Source organism: Pygocentrus nattereri, chromosome 15 (genome assembly GCF_015220715.1).
Source record: "Pygocentrus nattereri isolate fPygNat1 chromosome 15, fPygNat1.pri, whole genome shotgun sequence".
NCBI classification, from domain to species: Eukaryota; Metazoa; Chordata; class Actinopteri; order Characiformes; family Serrasalmidae; genus Pygocentrus; species Pygocentrus nattereri.
The window spans coordinates 25,585,522-25,600,975 of record NC_051225.1 but is presented as its reverse complement, the minus strand read 5'-3'; the positions used below and the strand labels follow the sequence as shown (position 1 = coordinate 25,600,975).

Here is a 15,454-nt window from a genome sequence, read left to right as displayed (position 1 = left end):
CCCCCCTTCTGATTTCCCAAAGTTAAAGAGTTTCCCAGGGTTGAAGGACTTACTGGGGGACTGAGACTTCTCCTGGCCTGGTGCAGCCATGCTAACGCTAGCACTAGCTGAGGCTGAAGCTGCAGCTGCGGCTGCTGCTGCTGCGGCGGCTGCAGCTGCTGCCTCTTTCTTATTTTCTGGAGATTTGAGGAACTTGAAGCTGAGGAAGCCTGGTAGTTTGGGCTCGCTCCCCGTGGGCGACTGTGGGGAACGGGCTGTGCCAGAAGAGAACTTGCTCTGCAGAGGAATGATCTGCTTGAGCTTCATGACGTTGTTGTTGGCCAGCAGCGAGCTGGGCCTTTTCGGTTTATCACCCCCTGAGCCTCCCCCTCCTCCTCCACCTGGCCTGGACTTGCCTCCCTGGCTCTTGTCATGGTGGTGCTCACCCCCAGAGGCATCGGGGCGCCCGTCGTCCCGCTCACGCCGTGCCTGGTACTCGGCCTGCCGCTGCCGCTCCTCCTCCTCTCTCTTCCTCTGCTGCTGCTGCTGGAAGTGCTGCTGCGCCTGGCGCTCGTGCTTCTGGTGGCGACCAAACACACAGAGATTACATACCAGCAGGCATGGAGAAGTCCAGCCAGGAGATGGCATGGGTAGGACAATACATTAAACCTAAGTATATAATATCTGTGCATAATAGATCTGGATTTTGAAGGTTCTGGACCAGGTTAAAAATTAGAGCCCAGGCAGATGTTCTGCACACCATTCCAGCAGTAAAACCGAAGAATACAACCGAAATGTGGTTATGAGTATTTTACATATCTGATCCAGCTAATTGGCTAATTAACAAGTCCTTTCTGAACTGAAGTGTTAGAGCAGGGAAAACTCCAAAATACCTCCACACTGGAATGGAATCTCACCTATTTTTAAGATTAAGATTAAGTGACCCTTATTAGTCCCACAACGGGGAAATTTCGCCTCCGCATTTAACCCATCCGTGAAGTGAAACACCACATACACTAGGGCACATACACTAAAGCTCTGGGGATCGAATCGGTGACCTTCCAGTCACGAGGCTGGTTCCCTAACTTCCAGCCCATGACTGACCCCCCCCCCCCCGTGAGCGCTCAAGTATAATTTTTTTGTATAATTTAATAATAATAATTTTCAAGTATAATTCAATTGTAGAGACGTGAACAAAGTCATTCAGAGTAGTCTGAAGTGAAATGCTGCACTTTGGAGAAACTTACAGAGTCAGATTTCTTTACAATGGTGGTGACAGAAACCACAATCACATGAATCACAATGTCTACAACCCAAATACAACCATTATATTTACTGTCCAAAAAGACAAGTGAACACACAGGTTTCTTCTAAATATTATGCAATATGACAATATTTATCATAATAAATTGTCACATTATGTACCAATATGCTTTTATGAGCATATTATGGATATCACTGGTACTTTTAGAACAGTGACTGACTGCATGTTTTATTCCAAAGAAAGACCTGTCTTAGTGCAGTGTATGAAATGTAGAAAAAAATAAAAATAATTTGTACTTTTAGTTTTTCTTAAATGTGGCACATCTGGCGGTGTTTTAAGTGTTTGTCTGTTCCAGCTTACTAAACCTCAGAAAACTTCTTGGTGTATTTGGGTATTATATTTTTGTCATGGTAAATCTTTGGGTGCTACTTTGTCTTACAACATCCTGCATGTGCATGCACATATCCACCATGAATAGATTTTAAAATCTGTTTTCAGAAGCTTATCTCAATTTCTCCATAAAATAATATTTCAGGCATCCAGAAGCGTATTCATAATCATTTCAATGGAATTGAAAAAGCTTTCTGTGAAAAAATCTGTGAAATTCCCTGAAAAGTAGATTTCAGCAATTTTTTGTTCTGCTACTGGCTTGCTCAGCAGAACAGGGGCCGGGTCAGATCTGGGAACCACTCAGAGTATACTGTGATAGTGAGATATCTGAAATAGCATCTATAATATCTGCGGTCACCCAGTGTGATTTTTGAAACTAAAGCAACAATCATAGATTTATTTTTTAAAGAACAGATTGTTACCTTGAATGCCTCCCTGCGCTGAAACTCCAGTTTGGCCATCTCTTCTCCCACCCAGCTAGGGATGTCGGGGATTGCCACATGAATGACATATTTCAGCAGAATGGCAAAGTGCTGTCCAGGAAGAAAGGGATTAAATGAATAAATCTGACTGAGTACATAGCATCTGACTGTGTAGATAGCATTTTCTTCTGAAAAAGAACATTGATATTGCTCAATGAGTATGAAGATATATTAACAACATATACTGGCCATGGAACAGAGATTAACCTGTTCTAAATCTAAGCTTACTGTTCAGGTATTAATCTTGAGCATAAATACTCAGTAACTTACTATAAATTGTTCAGTAACTACTATAAAACCTATATTAATCTATGAGGTTATGAAAGTGAAGAATGGTGGTCTGGATTCTTTGATGGGTCCTTAGAGTTAATGGCAAGAGCAAATGAATTTAATTGCACAATGTGTATATGTGTATTGCATACCTCTAAGATCACGATAGAGATGATGGCCATCTCGGGGCTCAGCCAAGGGAAGAGCCTCTGTAGCTGCCCACATTGACCAATCAAATAACAGTTCACAATGATCGCTATCAGACCCATGGCCTCCATTACTGTCTGTGCAATAACAGAAGACACAGTCACATCCATCTTTTAGTATTCCTTAAAAGGTCTGTTATGAAGCTTGAGAACTCACAATCACATCATTCTAACCTGCCACTGCCCAATGCTCTCCACTCTCATGCCAAAGGGCCTCTGCAGGCCTGTGCACAGCTTGAAGGCGTCACTGCGGATCTCAATGATGTTGTTAATGAGGGCGCACATGGCAGCCAATGGGAAGGCAGAAGAAAAGAGCACCACGTAACCAAACTGGATAAACATCTCTTGGTAATCTTGAAATGTGTCCTGGAAAGAAACACAAAGATGCAAAGTTTACAGACTGTTACATTATGACCCTTTAGCTTTGGCATGCTAACATACCAGAGCACCTGCTTCATACTTGATCCTCCAGAAGAGTCTCAATATTCTTTGCTCCCATCCATTCTTCTTCTGGAATTAAAAATGGACTTTGTTTCAACTTTTAAAACACATCATCAGTTTTTTTATTACTTGAACTTGCTCCCTGAAGCCAGCCAGCTCTTAACACTGACTTCATTTTCAACATCAAGTACAGACTGGTGCTCTATTTCATCTGCTGGGGTTCATCTGAGTGCTGTTGGTTTGATTGCCTAGACCACATTTCCCGATAACAATGTCATCCTGAGATGCTGAGCTGACCGAGACTAATGCATTTGCTAATGGCTTATTATTTTGTGTTTTTCTAAAACGCTGGAATCTAATTTCTGAAATTGAAACTGTTCTGAGGAAGGTGACCCATACCACACTTGGGCTGGGAAAATTTCTCTTTTTCTTATGTTTCAAGGTTGGTAAGTATGCTCTACTTCCGAATTACAAATTAATTATTCAGATCTCTGATATGTACATTGTGTAAAAGTCTTTGGCTCCAAAAATGTAAGCAAGTAAGTGTGTTTTGTAAGTATGTAAGTGTGTTTTTGCCAGTAAAACACTATTTGACATTAAAATAAATGAAGGGTATATTCCAAAACACATTATTTACCACTTCTAATTTTTCTTTTTTTTCATAATATACATTGTTGGGAGTGGGCTTTACACATACACTATTAAAAAAGATGGTTCTTCGAGGGTTGTTTAGTAAAGAAAATGGAAATGGTTCTATACAAAACCATGAATACTAAAAGAACTCTTTGCATGATCTATTATAAAGATGTTAAACTTGTAACAACAGAAGAACCCTTTTGGTGCTACAGAACCCTTTTCAAAAAGATTCTATATAGAACCATCTACAGCACAATATCCATCAACACGTTCATGATGCAGAGAATCCTTTGATCATGCAAAGGGTTCTTTGAGTGTTTTTGGTTCTGTATTTGCTTTATTAAAGGACCCCTGAAAAAAGACCTTTTTTTTAAAGAATGTACAAGTAGTTTCTAAAGGCTATATTATGATTAATAACACCTTTATTAGAGGAATGAAAATGTGTTTTTCATTATACATCAGGTGCTGTTCTTTTATAAAAACTTTTACAAATGAAACTCTTCAAATATAGACACACATAAATATGTTAAGTAAAATATAACAAGATTTCACTGTTTTAAATAGACACTTCTCATTTTGCTAAGAAGAAAACAGTGAGAAGAACAGAGGTTTGGTTCCTGATTTCTTGGAGTGCTCCAGCCATTGTATGGATTTGTGACACCTGATTTCATTTACTGCAGGATTAATTAGCTGAAACAGGTTTTCGATGGTAACTGTAAATACTGGGCTTACTCAAGGACATGCTTTTTGCCCAGATAATTGGCCTCACATAGGATTTTCTTAGATGGCTTAATACTTTTTCACAGTACTGTAACCAAAGAAACAAATAAACAAGCCTTAAGGAGTGTTCTTTCCATCTAGGGCTGGACATGTTTTATTATTTAAATAGTCCGATTCAAAGTCTTGCACTCACTGTTTTTAATTATATTATTTAAATGAGGCACTTCTCAGACTTTTTTGCTGTTTCGACTTAATAGATGTCTAACAACTGTGACGTCATAAATTGTGAACATTTCTTGATCACCCACACCATACTTTCATTAATTAGATTAATAGGGCAGCACTTTATGGACAAAATATATATGGACTATATGGATGCTATTCTTGTAATTTTTTCAGCAACAGAAAATGAGAGGGAGTGTATTGTTGTAAATAACATAGTTGTGATTTGGTTACAGTAGATTATCAAATATGTGATTTTATTTGTGGAAACATGATTTTTGAAAATTGTATCAGATGGGCTTTAATTTTGGCGGTTCCTTCCACCAAAAAAGTAGTAGCCTTCTGTGTTATGGATAGAGCCATAAAACTGTCACAATATCAGGTTTTACTCAGCTTTTTCAGTATTTGCCATATTAACATGAAAATTGTGTCATTCCAAGTATCTTATTAGCTGAATTATATACTGTTTTTTTCTGGTTCACTCAAGTCTGTGTAGTTGTTCTCCTGCCACTTGTCCAGTGGCCATGAAGACCTACTTTCACAGTCTTCTTCAGACCAAACGGGCTGTAGATAAAATATTATCATATAGAGTTATCTTGTGTACCCGTTTTCTGTTCTTGCATGTGATAAAGTAGAAACTTAGTAATGTTAGCTGCAGCAGCATGAAACAAGTTGTTGCTGAGCAACTGGTGCACAGCAGAATGAAAAAATGTGCTGTTATCAAAAATATCAACACCCATAAATGCTTCTCAACCGATCTGATTTTGTAACTGCTGTATGAACTGCTGTAAAACTGTTGTATTATGACTGTGATACACCTGGCAATATGTTACAAATGCTTTGGCCAACCAATAATGTGACATGGTTAAAGATCAGCCTGCATTATTGTGACTAAATCAATATTCTTGCCCTAATTCATTAAAAACCCTAGAAACTTAATTGGTCAAATGAGTCAGACCGCATATTACAGCCTCCTGTGATCTCAGTACAGCAAAGGGAATACCATAATAACAACAAATGCTATTTGGTGCAGAGCAAGTGCAGTAAGAAACATATCTACAACCCAATTCTGAGGCACTTAACACCTCCACCACTTCTGGTGGAGAAAGTGAAACCTGCCCCTTTAAAAAAAAAGATGAAATAAGAAAGTTTAATAACATACCAGTCGTATCCTTACCTCATATGTTTGCATGCAGCTCTCAATCTCAGCCTGGGTGAGTGTTGTGGCCTCCTGCTCTTCTGGAAGATCCATCCATGACTCTTTCTTGCTCTTACTGTCGGCCCTCTCCAGGCTGCGGCCTCTTCTCCGTAACCTTGGAGGTGCACTGCTCTCAGACCCTGCGGGTGCTGGTGGCTCTGTCATCAGCTCCTTGGTCTCTGGAATCCCATTATCATCGTCATCATCACACATCTCAAAGACCGAAGCTGGGTCCATTCCCTTCTCCACCATGGTGGGGCTCCCCTCCTCAAGGAAGTGGTCTTCCATGGGGCTCACACAGCCAATGGACTTGCGCTCAACCTTCTCGATGAAGCTGACCTTGCGCAGTTTGAGGCCACAGTCCACTAGGCTCTCCTCCTCGCTCTCCTCCTCGCTCTGCCTCTCCCCTCCTCGCTCCTCCTCACCATCCTCATCCGGCACCCCGCACCCTCCGTTCAGACACTTGCGTTCGCGACGTTCCTGATGGCCCAGAAGGACTTGTCGGCTCCCCCGCAAGCCCGGGACGGGAATTGTGGTGTCACTGGGGGAAACCTGAGCTCTGCCGGCCGCAAGCCGCCCGTATTTGAGCAGAGCAGAGACCAGCAGGTCCCAGACGGCGCGCAGCGTGAGCTCGCCCAGTCGGTGGCGCTCGTACAGGTATGGCTGCAGTACCTCTTTTAGATTCTGCAGGAACTGGCGAATGATCAGCAGTGTAGCAAGCATCTGCAAGGCATGAACAGTCACGGGAAAAAATGATCTGAATGGTAGATTAATGTTCTTAAAGGGAACTGCAGTATAAGTGATGGTTTATTGTCATTTTCAGGGATGTCAGGGCTGAGAAGTGAAATGCTACAAGTTTCTAGCTAGAGAATAGCGCAGAAAGATAAATCACACAATGCAGCAAAAGCTGGCTAGGATAGCCTCAAAACCAAAGATGATAATATCCATCCTCTATCATGGATAATAATAGTAATATTTAAAAAAACATTACTATAGCAAGCACCTACCAACACTCTAGCAACCACCTCCAATACCGGCTAATGTTAATCATTCTGCACATTCTTCAGAAATACTTTTCCAGTTGCTGCTATTATTATTATTATTATTATTATTATTATTTATGAAATAATGACCCTAATTATAGTACAGTAGCAACACTACTACTACTACTACTACAACTAATAATAATAATAATAATAATAATAATAATAACAACAACAATACTAATAATATTTTAAATGTTCTAAAAAATGTAGCAGTCTAAATATATTCTGAGCGTAATAATCTGGCTGCTTCTTCTATCAGCAGCAGCGAATCTGGTAACCTAGTAAGAGTTCATTTTAATAGTCTAGGAAAGAGAAAATAAAAGCATGAGTCAACTCCTCAGCATCTTGCAGTGTGAGCGGAGGTGAAAGCAGAGCAATATTTCAAAGGTATGAAAGCAGGCAGTGATTCAAACACTTTTTTAATCAAGGGAGACAAACCTACAAACGCTCGAAGGACTATAAATTACATCAAGCAATCAGAATTTGTCAAAAGAATTTGTTTTCATCAACCTTATACAGACAAAACCTACCCTAAAATTACACCGCCAGAGAAGCTGTGCTGAAATTAGATCAAGCTCCACAGTACTATAATCATCAGTCCACATGCAGAGATAGCTCATCCGATGTGTGTCAAAGACCCGCGGGACAAATTACGATGACACAAAAAGCTCAGACGTCTTTTTGGATGCCAGCACATGCATGAAAACAATGGCGGCTGTAAACACAACAGCCCTATTCCTAAACAGAGAAGAACAAACGAATGGCCAGACGTCTGTTGATGCTAACAATATATAGACTGGTAGTCCGAGCTGACTGTGTACTTTAGGTGCCCAAAGGCATTGATGGATTTTATTGATCACAGACTGCATTCTGAGGAGAAGACATGGCATAGAGTCCCCGAGTTACTTCAGCTAGAGAAGAGGAGAAAGCTATCTATTTAAGTCAAATAGCATATTTTAAGCCATTTGCATGGGAATTTGGAATCTGTGCCATGGTTTCACCTGTGTGGGAGACAGAATTCTTACCTCTTTTAGACGCTCCATGTCTTTGAGGTAGAATCCAATGTAGAAAAGGCTTAGATAAGAATTTACAAACTGAAACTGCAAGACAACACACAATAACATAAATGCAAAAGGTTATGGGACTTGCTCTTGTGAAGTTTTTATCTATGTGCTTATATTCACGAAATGGGAAAATAACAACATTCTAAATCCTATCGCTCTGTCTAAAGAGTTACAGCTGCTAACACTGACAAAGTAGTGTGTGGAGTTTGACTGGTATTTAGTTCTAATATGAAGATGCATCACGTACAGGGAATCCAGCAATGTTTCAAAAATGTCTGTACAACAAATGTGAAATGAAACACAGTCATTCAGAGTTGTTGGATGTGAAATGGTTCATTGTAGGGAAACTCAATTTCTTTACACCAGTGGTAGAAGCCAGGGGTCGTGATGTCTTAAACACAAATATAGTTTTATTTGCGACCCAACTGGAACTGTGTTTTATCACACCCAGCAAGTACGTCTCCATCATGAATAGAATTTAAAAGACATATTTTAGGCCAAAACTAACATTTCAGCCATCAGGCAATTTAATCTTGACCATTTCATGTAATAACATTCTGTGAGGGAGCTTTTAGAGCCCATGTGTCAAACACAAGGCCCGGCGGCCAAGGCATGCCCGTGACGCAGTCCTATTCAGCCTGCAAAACTATTTTTATTTTCTATTCTTAATAGCTCATTTCACCCTGAGATGCACTACAGTCCCCAGCATGCACTGCAACAGAGTGTGCATTCCAACACAACAATTTTTTTCCAACAATTCTGAGAGCTGCAGTTTTGACTACTGACAACTTGTCTTTCCAGCAAGCACCGCGTAGCCCTAAGTGCATAATTATTTCCTTGTACTTGCACCTCTTAAATAAGAGGGCACCTTCAACATATCAAGTGCATTTCACAGCTGTATAAAACATCTGTTCCTCAAAGACCGAGGGCCAGATGTGTGTGTGACAAGGCGTAGCACAAAGTGTGACTCAGTGTGGCTGCAATATTTAATCCCAATGTGCCTAATTTTAACATTCAGTTAAAGGGTCCATATAATTGAAAACTGAATTTTCCTTGCTTTTTTGACACAGTTTAATGTAGAATGTAAACACTGATAAAGTTTCATAACATACCTTGTCCATAAAGTCCATACGTCTGAAATCAGCTTGGCTGTTTTGAATTCATTGTCTAACTAACACATTTACACCTATTTAGCTTACAAGAGTTAAGCTTCGCCCATTCACGCTGGTGTTATAAATTGTAAGTGTTTCAGCTGAGCTAATCTAATTAGTCTTAAAGGTGGAGTAAAAAACAGCCTGTTTAAAAATGAAGGGTAAATAGAGGTCATGTAATGAGCCATGACTGCTTTTGGTACATAAATGAGTATTCAATGCCTATTTTGCTGCTGCAGTTTTGGCATATTTTGAATAAACAATGTCCTGACCCACAAATTTGCTGAGGTTTTTTTGTATGGGCTTTTTTATTGGTTACGTTTGACATCCCTATTTTAGAGGCATTGTTTCAGATGTCTGGAAACAATTCAGGTTCCTATCACAACCACTGTAAGCAATTCTCACTCTATTTTCTTTAGGACGGAGCATTTTGCATTAAACCACTTTGACTGACTTTGTTTACAGCTTAGTGTTTATTAATTATGCAGATTTGAAAAATCTGTGGAAGTCCTTTTTTATTGTATCATCCAGTGAAGTTGTCATTCTGGTGAAAGCTGATTTATTATGATTATTTCATTTTGCCGAGTTATCTCACAGCATTCAATGTTAAACCCAGTAAATATAATATACTAATACTGCCGCTGCTATTGACAAACACAGACATTAAAATTAGTCCAACATTTCCATATCTGCACATCGCTAGAATAGAATTTTGTTCTGCACTGCATGTAAGGTTAAACTTACAAGAACCATTTTGATGATGAGATTTTTCTCATAGGCACTCTGGAGTCTATAGTTTTCTGTTGGGAAAACAGAGACAAGAATTCAAAGTTTAATTGTCCAATATACAGTATACACCCAGTGCTGAATTCACTCTTACAGTGCTCATTTGGTTCTATCTTCACACAAATGAATAGTGTACGTATTAGTTCAACACTGTGGAACCTAATGTGCACATGTGGAGTAAAACATCTTTCACATTTCCTCAATACAATTACAATATATGTTTTTTCAGACAAAACATTTTTATACCATACATACAGCAAAATATTACATAACCACTGAAATGTACTTGACTTGAAATATATTACATCATCCAAATTAAAACTGAAAATATATTTCTTTCATATAGAAATAATATAAACATGTGAATCAAGTACATTCAATGCATCACTTTTTCAGTGTTCCCTTTAAAAGCAATACTCACCCATATCATTAAGCCAGCAGGCTATCTTTTTATACACCTCGTCACACGCAGTCACAGTGATGGCCAGTATGATTTCAGGGATAAACCTCGCCACCCGTGGCAGCTCTTTAATCCCCATCACAAATTCCTGCCGACCATAGACGTGCATCTAGTCAGATAACTTTGTACTTGTGTACCACACCATTCTAACGTTTTACTTACACACAGACTACTGACAACTAGTCTTTCCAGCAAGCACCGCGTAGCCCTAAGTGCATAATTATTTCCTTGTACTTGCACCTCTTAAATAAGAGGGCACCTTCAACATATTATGTTCATTTCACAGCTGTATAAAACATCTGTTCCTCAAAGGCAGAGGGCCAGATGTGTGTGTGACAAGGCGCAGCACAAAGTGTGACTCAGTGTGGTTGCAATATTTAATCCCAATGTGCCTAATTTTAACATTCCGTTAAAGGGTCCATATAATTGACACCTTCTTTGACACAGTTTAATGTAGAATGTAAACATTGATAAAGTTTCATAACATACCTTGTCCATAAAGTCCATACGTCTGAAATCAGCTTGGCTATTTTGAATTCATTGTCTAACTAACACATTTACACCTATTTAGCTTACAAGAGTTAAGCTTCGCCCATTCACGCAGGTGTTATAAATTGTAAGTGTTTCAGCTGAGCTAATCTAATTAGTCTTAAAGGTGGAGTAAAAAACAGCCTGTTTAAAAATGAAGGGTAAAGAGAGGTCATGTAATGAGCCATGACTGCTTTTAGTACATAAAACCCACACAATTGTTACAAGGGAACTTAAAAGGAAAGCAGAATACAAGAAAAAATAGGATACCGACCCTTTAATTAAAGCTGTAGCTAATCATGTAAATATGCTGTAAATATGGTTAAATTCTGCAGTTAAAAGGTGTAAACCTGGTTTTTGTACTTATTTATGACTGGGGAAAGGCATATTGCATTTTTCTTGTGTATACTGCATAATCTATGTGTTTTGGCTCATATTTTAATTTTGGAACATTTTTTTGGAATACTTTAGACAGAATGTGTCATTTTTGCACTTGAAACTTGCAAAAATGTGTAAAATGCTTAGCACACACACAAAATATTGAACCTTTGAACTTAAATTAAGTACACCAAACATTTCCATTCAACCAAATAGATTCAGATGCAGACTACAGTTCAATTGCAGATTGAACAAAAAATAAAACATTTCAGTGAAATTTATTTGGCTTCCGTGAGACTGGGAATATGTTTGGATAAACTTAAACACTTTTCATTCACTGAAATGTACTCCCAAATTGCTGTACATTATATATAAACCAGTTACTTAAAGACAACACAGTTGATTTATTTAATATTGATGTATTTTCAGCTTGTAAGTGACACCACCCTGTTGGTTCCTTTTTTTGAGTCTATGTTTGGCTCTGGATTTGGATAATCTACATTATTAGAGGGTAAACGTCTTGCCCCTGCACCTTTAAACATAATGTGTACTGCCAACACATTATGTTGGCTGCATTAAAGGCTGTAGTGCAGTGGTCATCAATTCTCCTCCCGGAAAGTTTATTTCCAATATGCAACACTAATGTGTCTTATCTAGCCAATCAAGAGCCTCAGTGTCTGTGTGTGCATTTGTGGCAGTTCTCCAGTACTAGGATTGGTGAGCACTGCATTAGTGTATAAAAGGTCCTACTCATACCTGTGTATGACAGAATGTGCTTGTGATGCCACTAACCTGAAGCTCAAAGCAGATGAGCATGGCCAGGAAGACAAAGCAAAGGCATAAGATACAGACAGGAAAGCTGACCAGCCATCGGAACAGCCTCCTCCTCCAAGGCGGGTAATAGAACTCCTCACAGCCTGTCACTGGGCTGCACCGCTTCACACCCTGAGACAGACAGAGAGACAACAGTAGTCCTAAATAAACTACTAGTTGGTATAATGAGAAGAGGTCAATTATTATCTCAAAATGTCTGTTCACCCGAAACTGCGGCCTGGGCTCCTCTAGTGATTCGGCAGGGGTGTCTAGCGTGCCCCATTTGTAAGCCAGCTCCGCCCCTCTCCGCTTCCACCTCTCAAGGAACAGGGTGGCCCACACCACGTTAAAGAGGGCAAAGACTACACAGCATATATCTCTGCTGGTCTGGGTGAGAAACAGCACCGGCATCAATCAAACATACAGTAACAAATGCATTAGGAGATCAAGGGTCTCATTTTGTAACTTTTTTAATTCTAATCCTTTCTTTCTTAAATATTTTATTAGTATTATTAGTATTGCTAAGAAGTATTTAATTAGTCATTTTACCTGTGATTACACTTTCTACCACTAGAGATTTCTGCATGGACGTGGTAGTCTAAATATCCACATATTCTCATACACAAGAGATGTTTCTACATGTATAGATATTTCTATGTACGGTTCACTCACCAAACAAGAAGCTAATAAATGAGACCCCAGATTTGTATGAGAGGCAGTTATTAGGAAATGCATGTTCAAACTTATTCAAAGTTTAATGCAGAGTTTAGATGGAAAAACAATAATGATGTGATACAGTACTATCAGAGACCACACTGTACTAATTTAACTTCCAGTCAAAACAGCCATAAATACAAGTTATTGATTTTTCAGTGTAGGAAAAAAATATTTAACTGATTTTTTTTATTTAACAGAATATCACTTAGAAGATATAACAATAAAATACATATAAATAAAATATTATTTATAATAAATATTATACATAATAAATATCAATAAACATTCTATGATTTTTTTTCAGTATTTATTGTGTATTTGCCTATATAACAGCTTGGAAGTTGGTTGTATTCTCGGCTTTCCATAATCCAAACTATCTAAACAATGGCAAACACATTAAATGATGTTGAGGTCTGGACTCTGGGGTGGTCAGTCCATCATTCTGAGAACACCAGCAGCCTCTTTGTTTGATTTGCAAATGTCATTTTTTTTAACAACAGCCTCATTACAGCTACACATACTCTAAGACTCATAGTTTTTTTCTCATAAGGAAGGATGGACAGGAACACCTCTGTTTTTAGATCTGAGCCAAGTTTAATCACTCAATGACGAAAGCTTTAAATAACGTTTATCTGATGGTCATGGTTTTGGTGATCTGTACTAGATATAACCTTCTGTTTTTCATTTATTTTCTTTTGACTGATTATCTTCTCATCTTCATTCTTATCTTCTCATCTCCTCATAAACATGCCCTGTTCAATTAAAGAGTTGTACTTAAATTAAATAATTGAAGTGCCATGTATGAACATTTGGTCATTCTTCTGATAAAAATGGCAGTATAACATACACAGGTCATTGTGAACTGTTACCTGATCAGATTCAGTCAGCATCCACAGTACAAAGCCGATCACAGCAGGATACAGCATAGAGGTGGTGTAAAAACCCAGCCAGGCAAAGTACATGGCAATCTTCACTCCAAAATAATCACATATATCATCTAACAGAGAAGGAAGCACAAAGTAAATAGGCAAACGAGACAATACTAGTTAAACTGTTGATTACACAAATAGCTATTTAGACTCTTCAAGCAATCTTATTAAAAGGTGAGCAATCACTTGTAAACATATCAGTAGAGGCATGCAGTAGACAGTAATGAAGACAAGTGCTTATGTTGAGGTGCTGATTACAAACCTAGAGGCTGTTTCTCACACACTGCTTGCACCCATGACTTCATTAGCTGACCCAGAATTCTCTGCTCATGGAGGGGGAAGACCTGTTGGATCACACCTCGTGCCTTCAGCTCTGGAACTGTAAGAAACAGAGTGAGATACGTACCAACCATCACCGTTATAAAGGTTACAGATTTACTTCAGGAGCATTTCTTCACAAAAGAACACAAGAAATGACATACGCAGAAATGACAGGGAGAAGTACAATTCAGTCACTGTGGAGCTATTTTAACCCTCCTATTATGTTACGGGTCAAATTGACCCGTTTCAAGGTTTGAAGATCTAGGAAAAATAGTTAAAAGTATTTTTTCAGCATCAAACTTCTTCTGCTTGCCTTAAATTGTGTAATCAACATATAATATGAAAATGGTTCATCTCACATATTTGTAACCACCCCCTGCATGTTTATATCACATAGATACTGTTCGGGTCAATATGACCCAGCAGTCAAACTGGAGGTAATAGGGTGTCAAAAATGTCAGAGTATTTCTTTCTTTGCAACTGTGAGACATATTTCACCCCAATCACACACACACACACACACACAGAGGTGCAGATGTTATGACTTTTACCTTATAGAAACCATTTATGTTCTCGTGGGTAAACTACACCCACATTCAGTGGACACTAAACAGGGGAGGGGCAAAATATAAAATCCTCTGCATGGGAGTACACCCAACATTACACTCTGTCAAGCAGACCAGACCTTTACAAAATGAGCAGCTGAAGCAAAAGGATGACAGTCCAGGAGGCTCCGGAAGTCATCATTGATCATGACAGTGAAACAGAGGAGGATGTGTCTGAAGACGATGACTATCTTGAGCTAAATTCTGATTCTGATGATTCTGATTTTGAACCAGATGAGGGAATTGTTATTCCTATTCCTCCAAGCAAGACATACGTGTCAAAAAAATGGTGAAATACAGTGGTCTTCATCCCCAAATGTGCGTCAGGCAAAACTGTCTGCAGAAAACATAATAAAGACAGTGCCAGGGCCCACTAGGATGGCACTGAGTTGTGTGACTGACATCAAGTCAGCCTTTGAGCTGGTCATGCCAGATTCAATACAAAAAAATCATTCTGGAAATGGCAAATCTAGAAGGGAGGCGTGTTTTGGGGGAGAAGTGGAAGGAGGGGGTCTATAAGTTGAAAGATGAATTGACAGCCGGTCTGTGGGATGCAGAGACAGGCAGGGCTATATTTCGAGCCACAATGTCTATGGAGACTTTTCATATTTTCTCCAGAGTAATTCGATTTGATAATCGAGAGACAAGGGCTGATAGACCAGAGAGACAAGCTGGCAGCTATTAGGACAGTGTGGGACAAGTGGGTAGAGCAACGTCCACTACTCTACAACCCAAGCCCTAATATCACAGTGGATGAAAGGCTGGTGCCAGGTCTGCAGGCCATCTGACGATGTCAAGACAAACATGACCTGTGTGAAATGTGCAAAATTCATTTGCACAAAGCACAG

General features: G+C 39.1%; 1 protein-coding gene across 1 annotated transcript in view; it reads right to left on the bottom strand.

Annotated features, from left to right (window-relative positions):
• ano8b (anoctamin 8b) overlaps positions 1-15,454 on the bottom strand; it is a 36,371-nt gene that overhangs the window by 3,734 nt on the left and 17,183 nt on the right. The window contains 12 exon segments of the mRNA XM_017712102.2: positions 2-558; positions 2,056-2,166; positions 2,538-2,669; positions 2,766-2,957; positions 5,788-6,531; positions 7,880-7,954; positions 9,814-9,869; positions 10,277-10,403; positions 12,014-12,166; positions 12,260-12,421; positions 13,621-13,748; positions 13,943-14,059. Coding sequence (XP_017567591.2) covers positions 2-558; positions 2,056-2,166; positions 2,538-2,669; positions 2,766-2,957; positions 5,788-6,531; positions 7,880-7,954; positions 9,814-9,869; positions 10,277-10,403; positions 12,014-12,166; positions 12,260-12,421; positions 13,621-13,748; positions 13,943-14,059 — 2,554 coding nt within the window.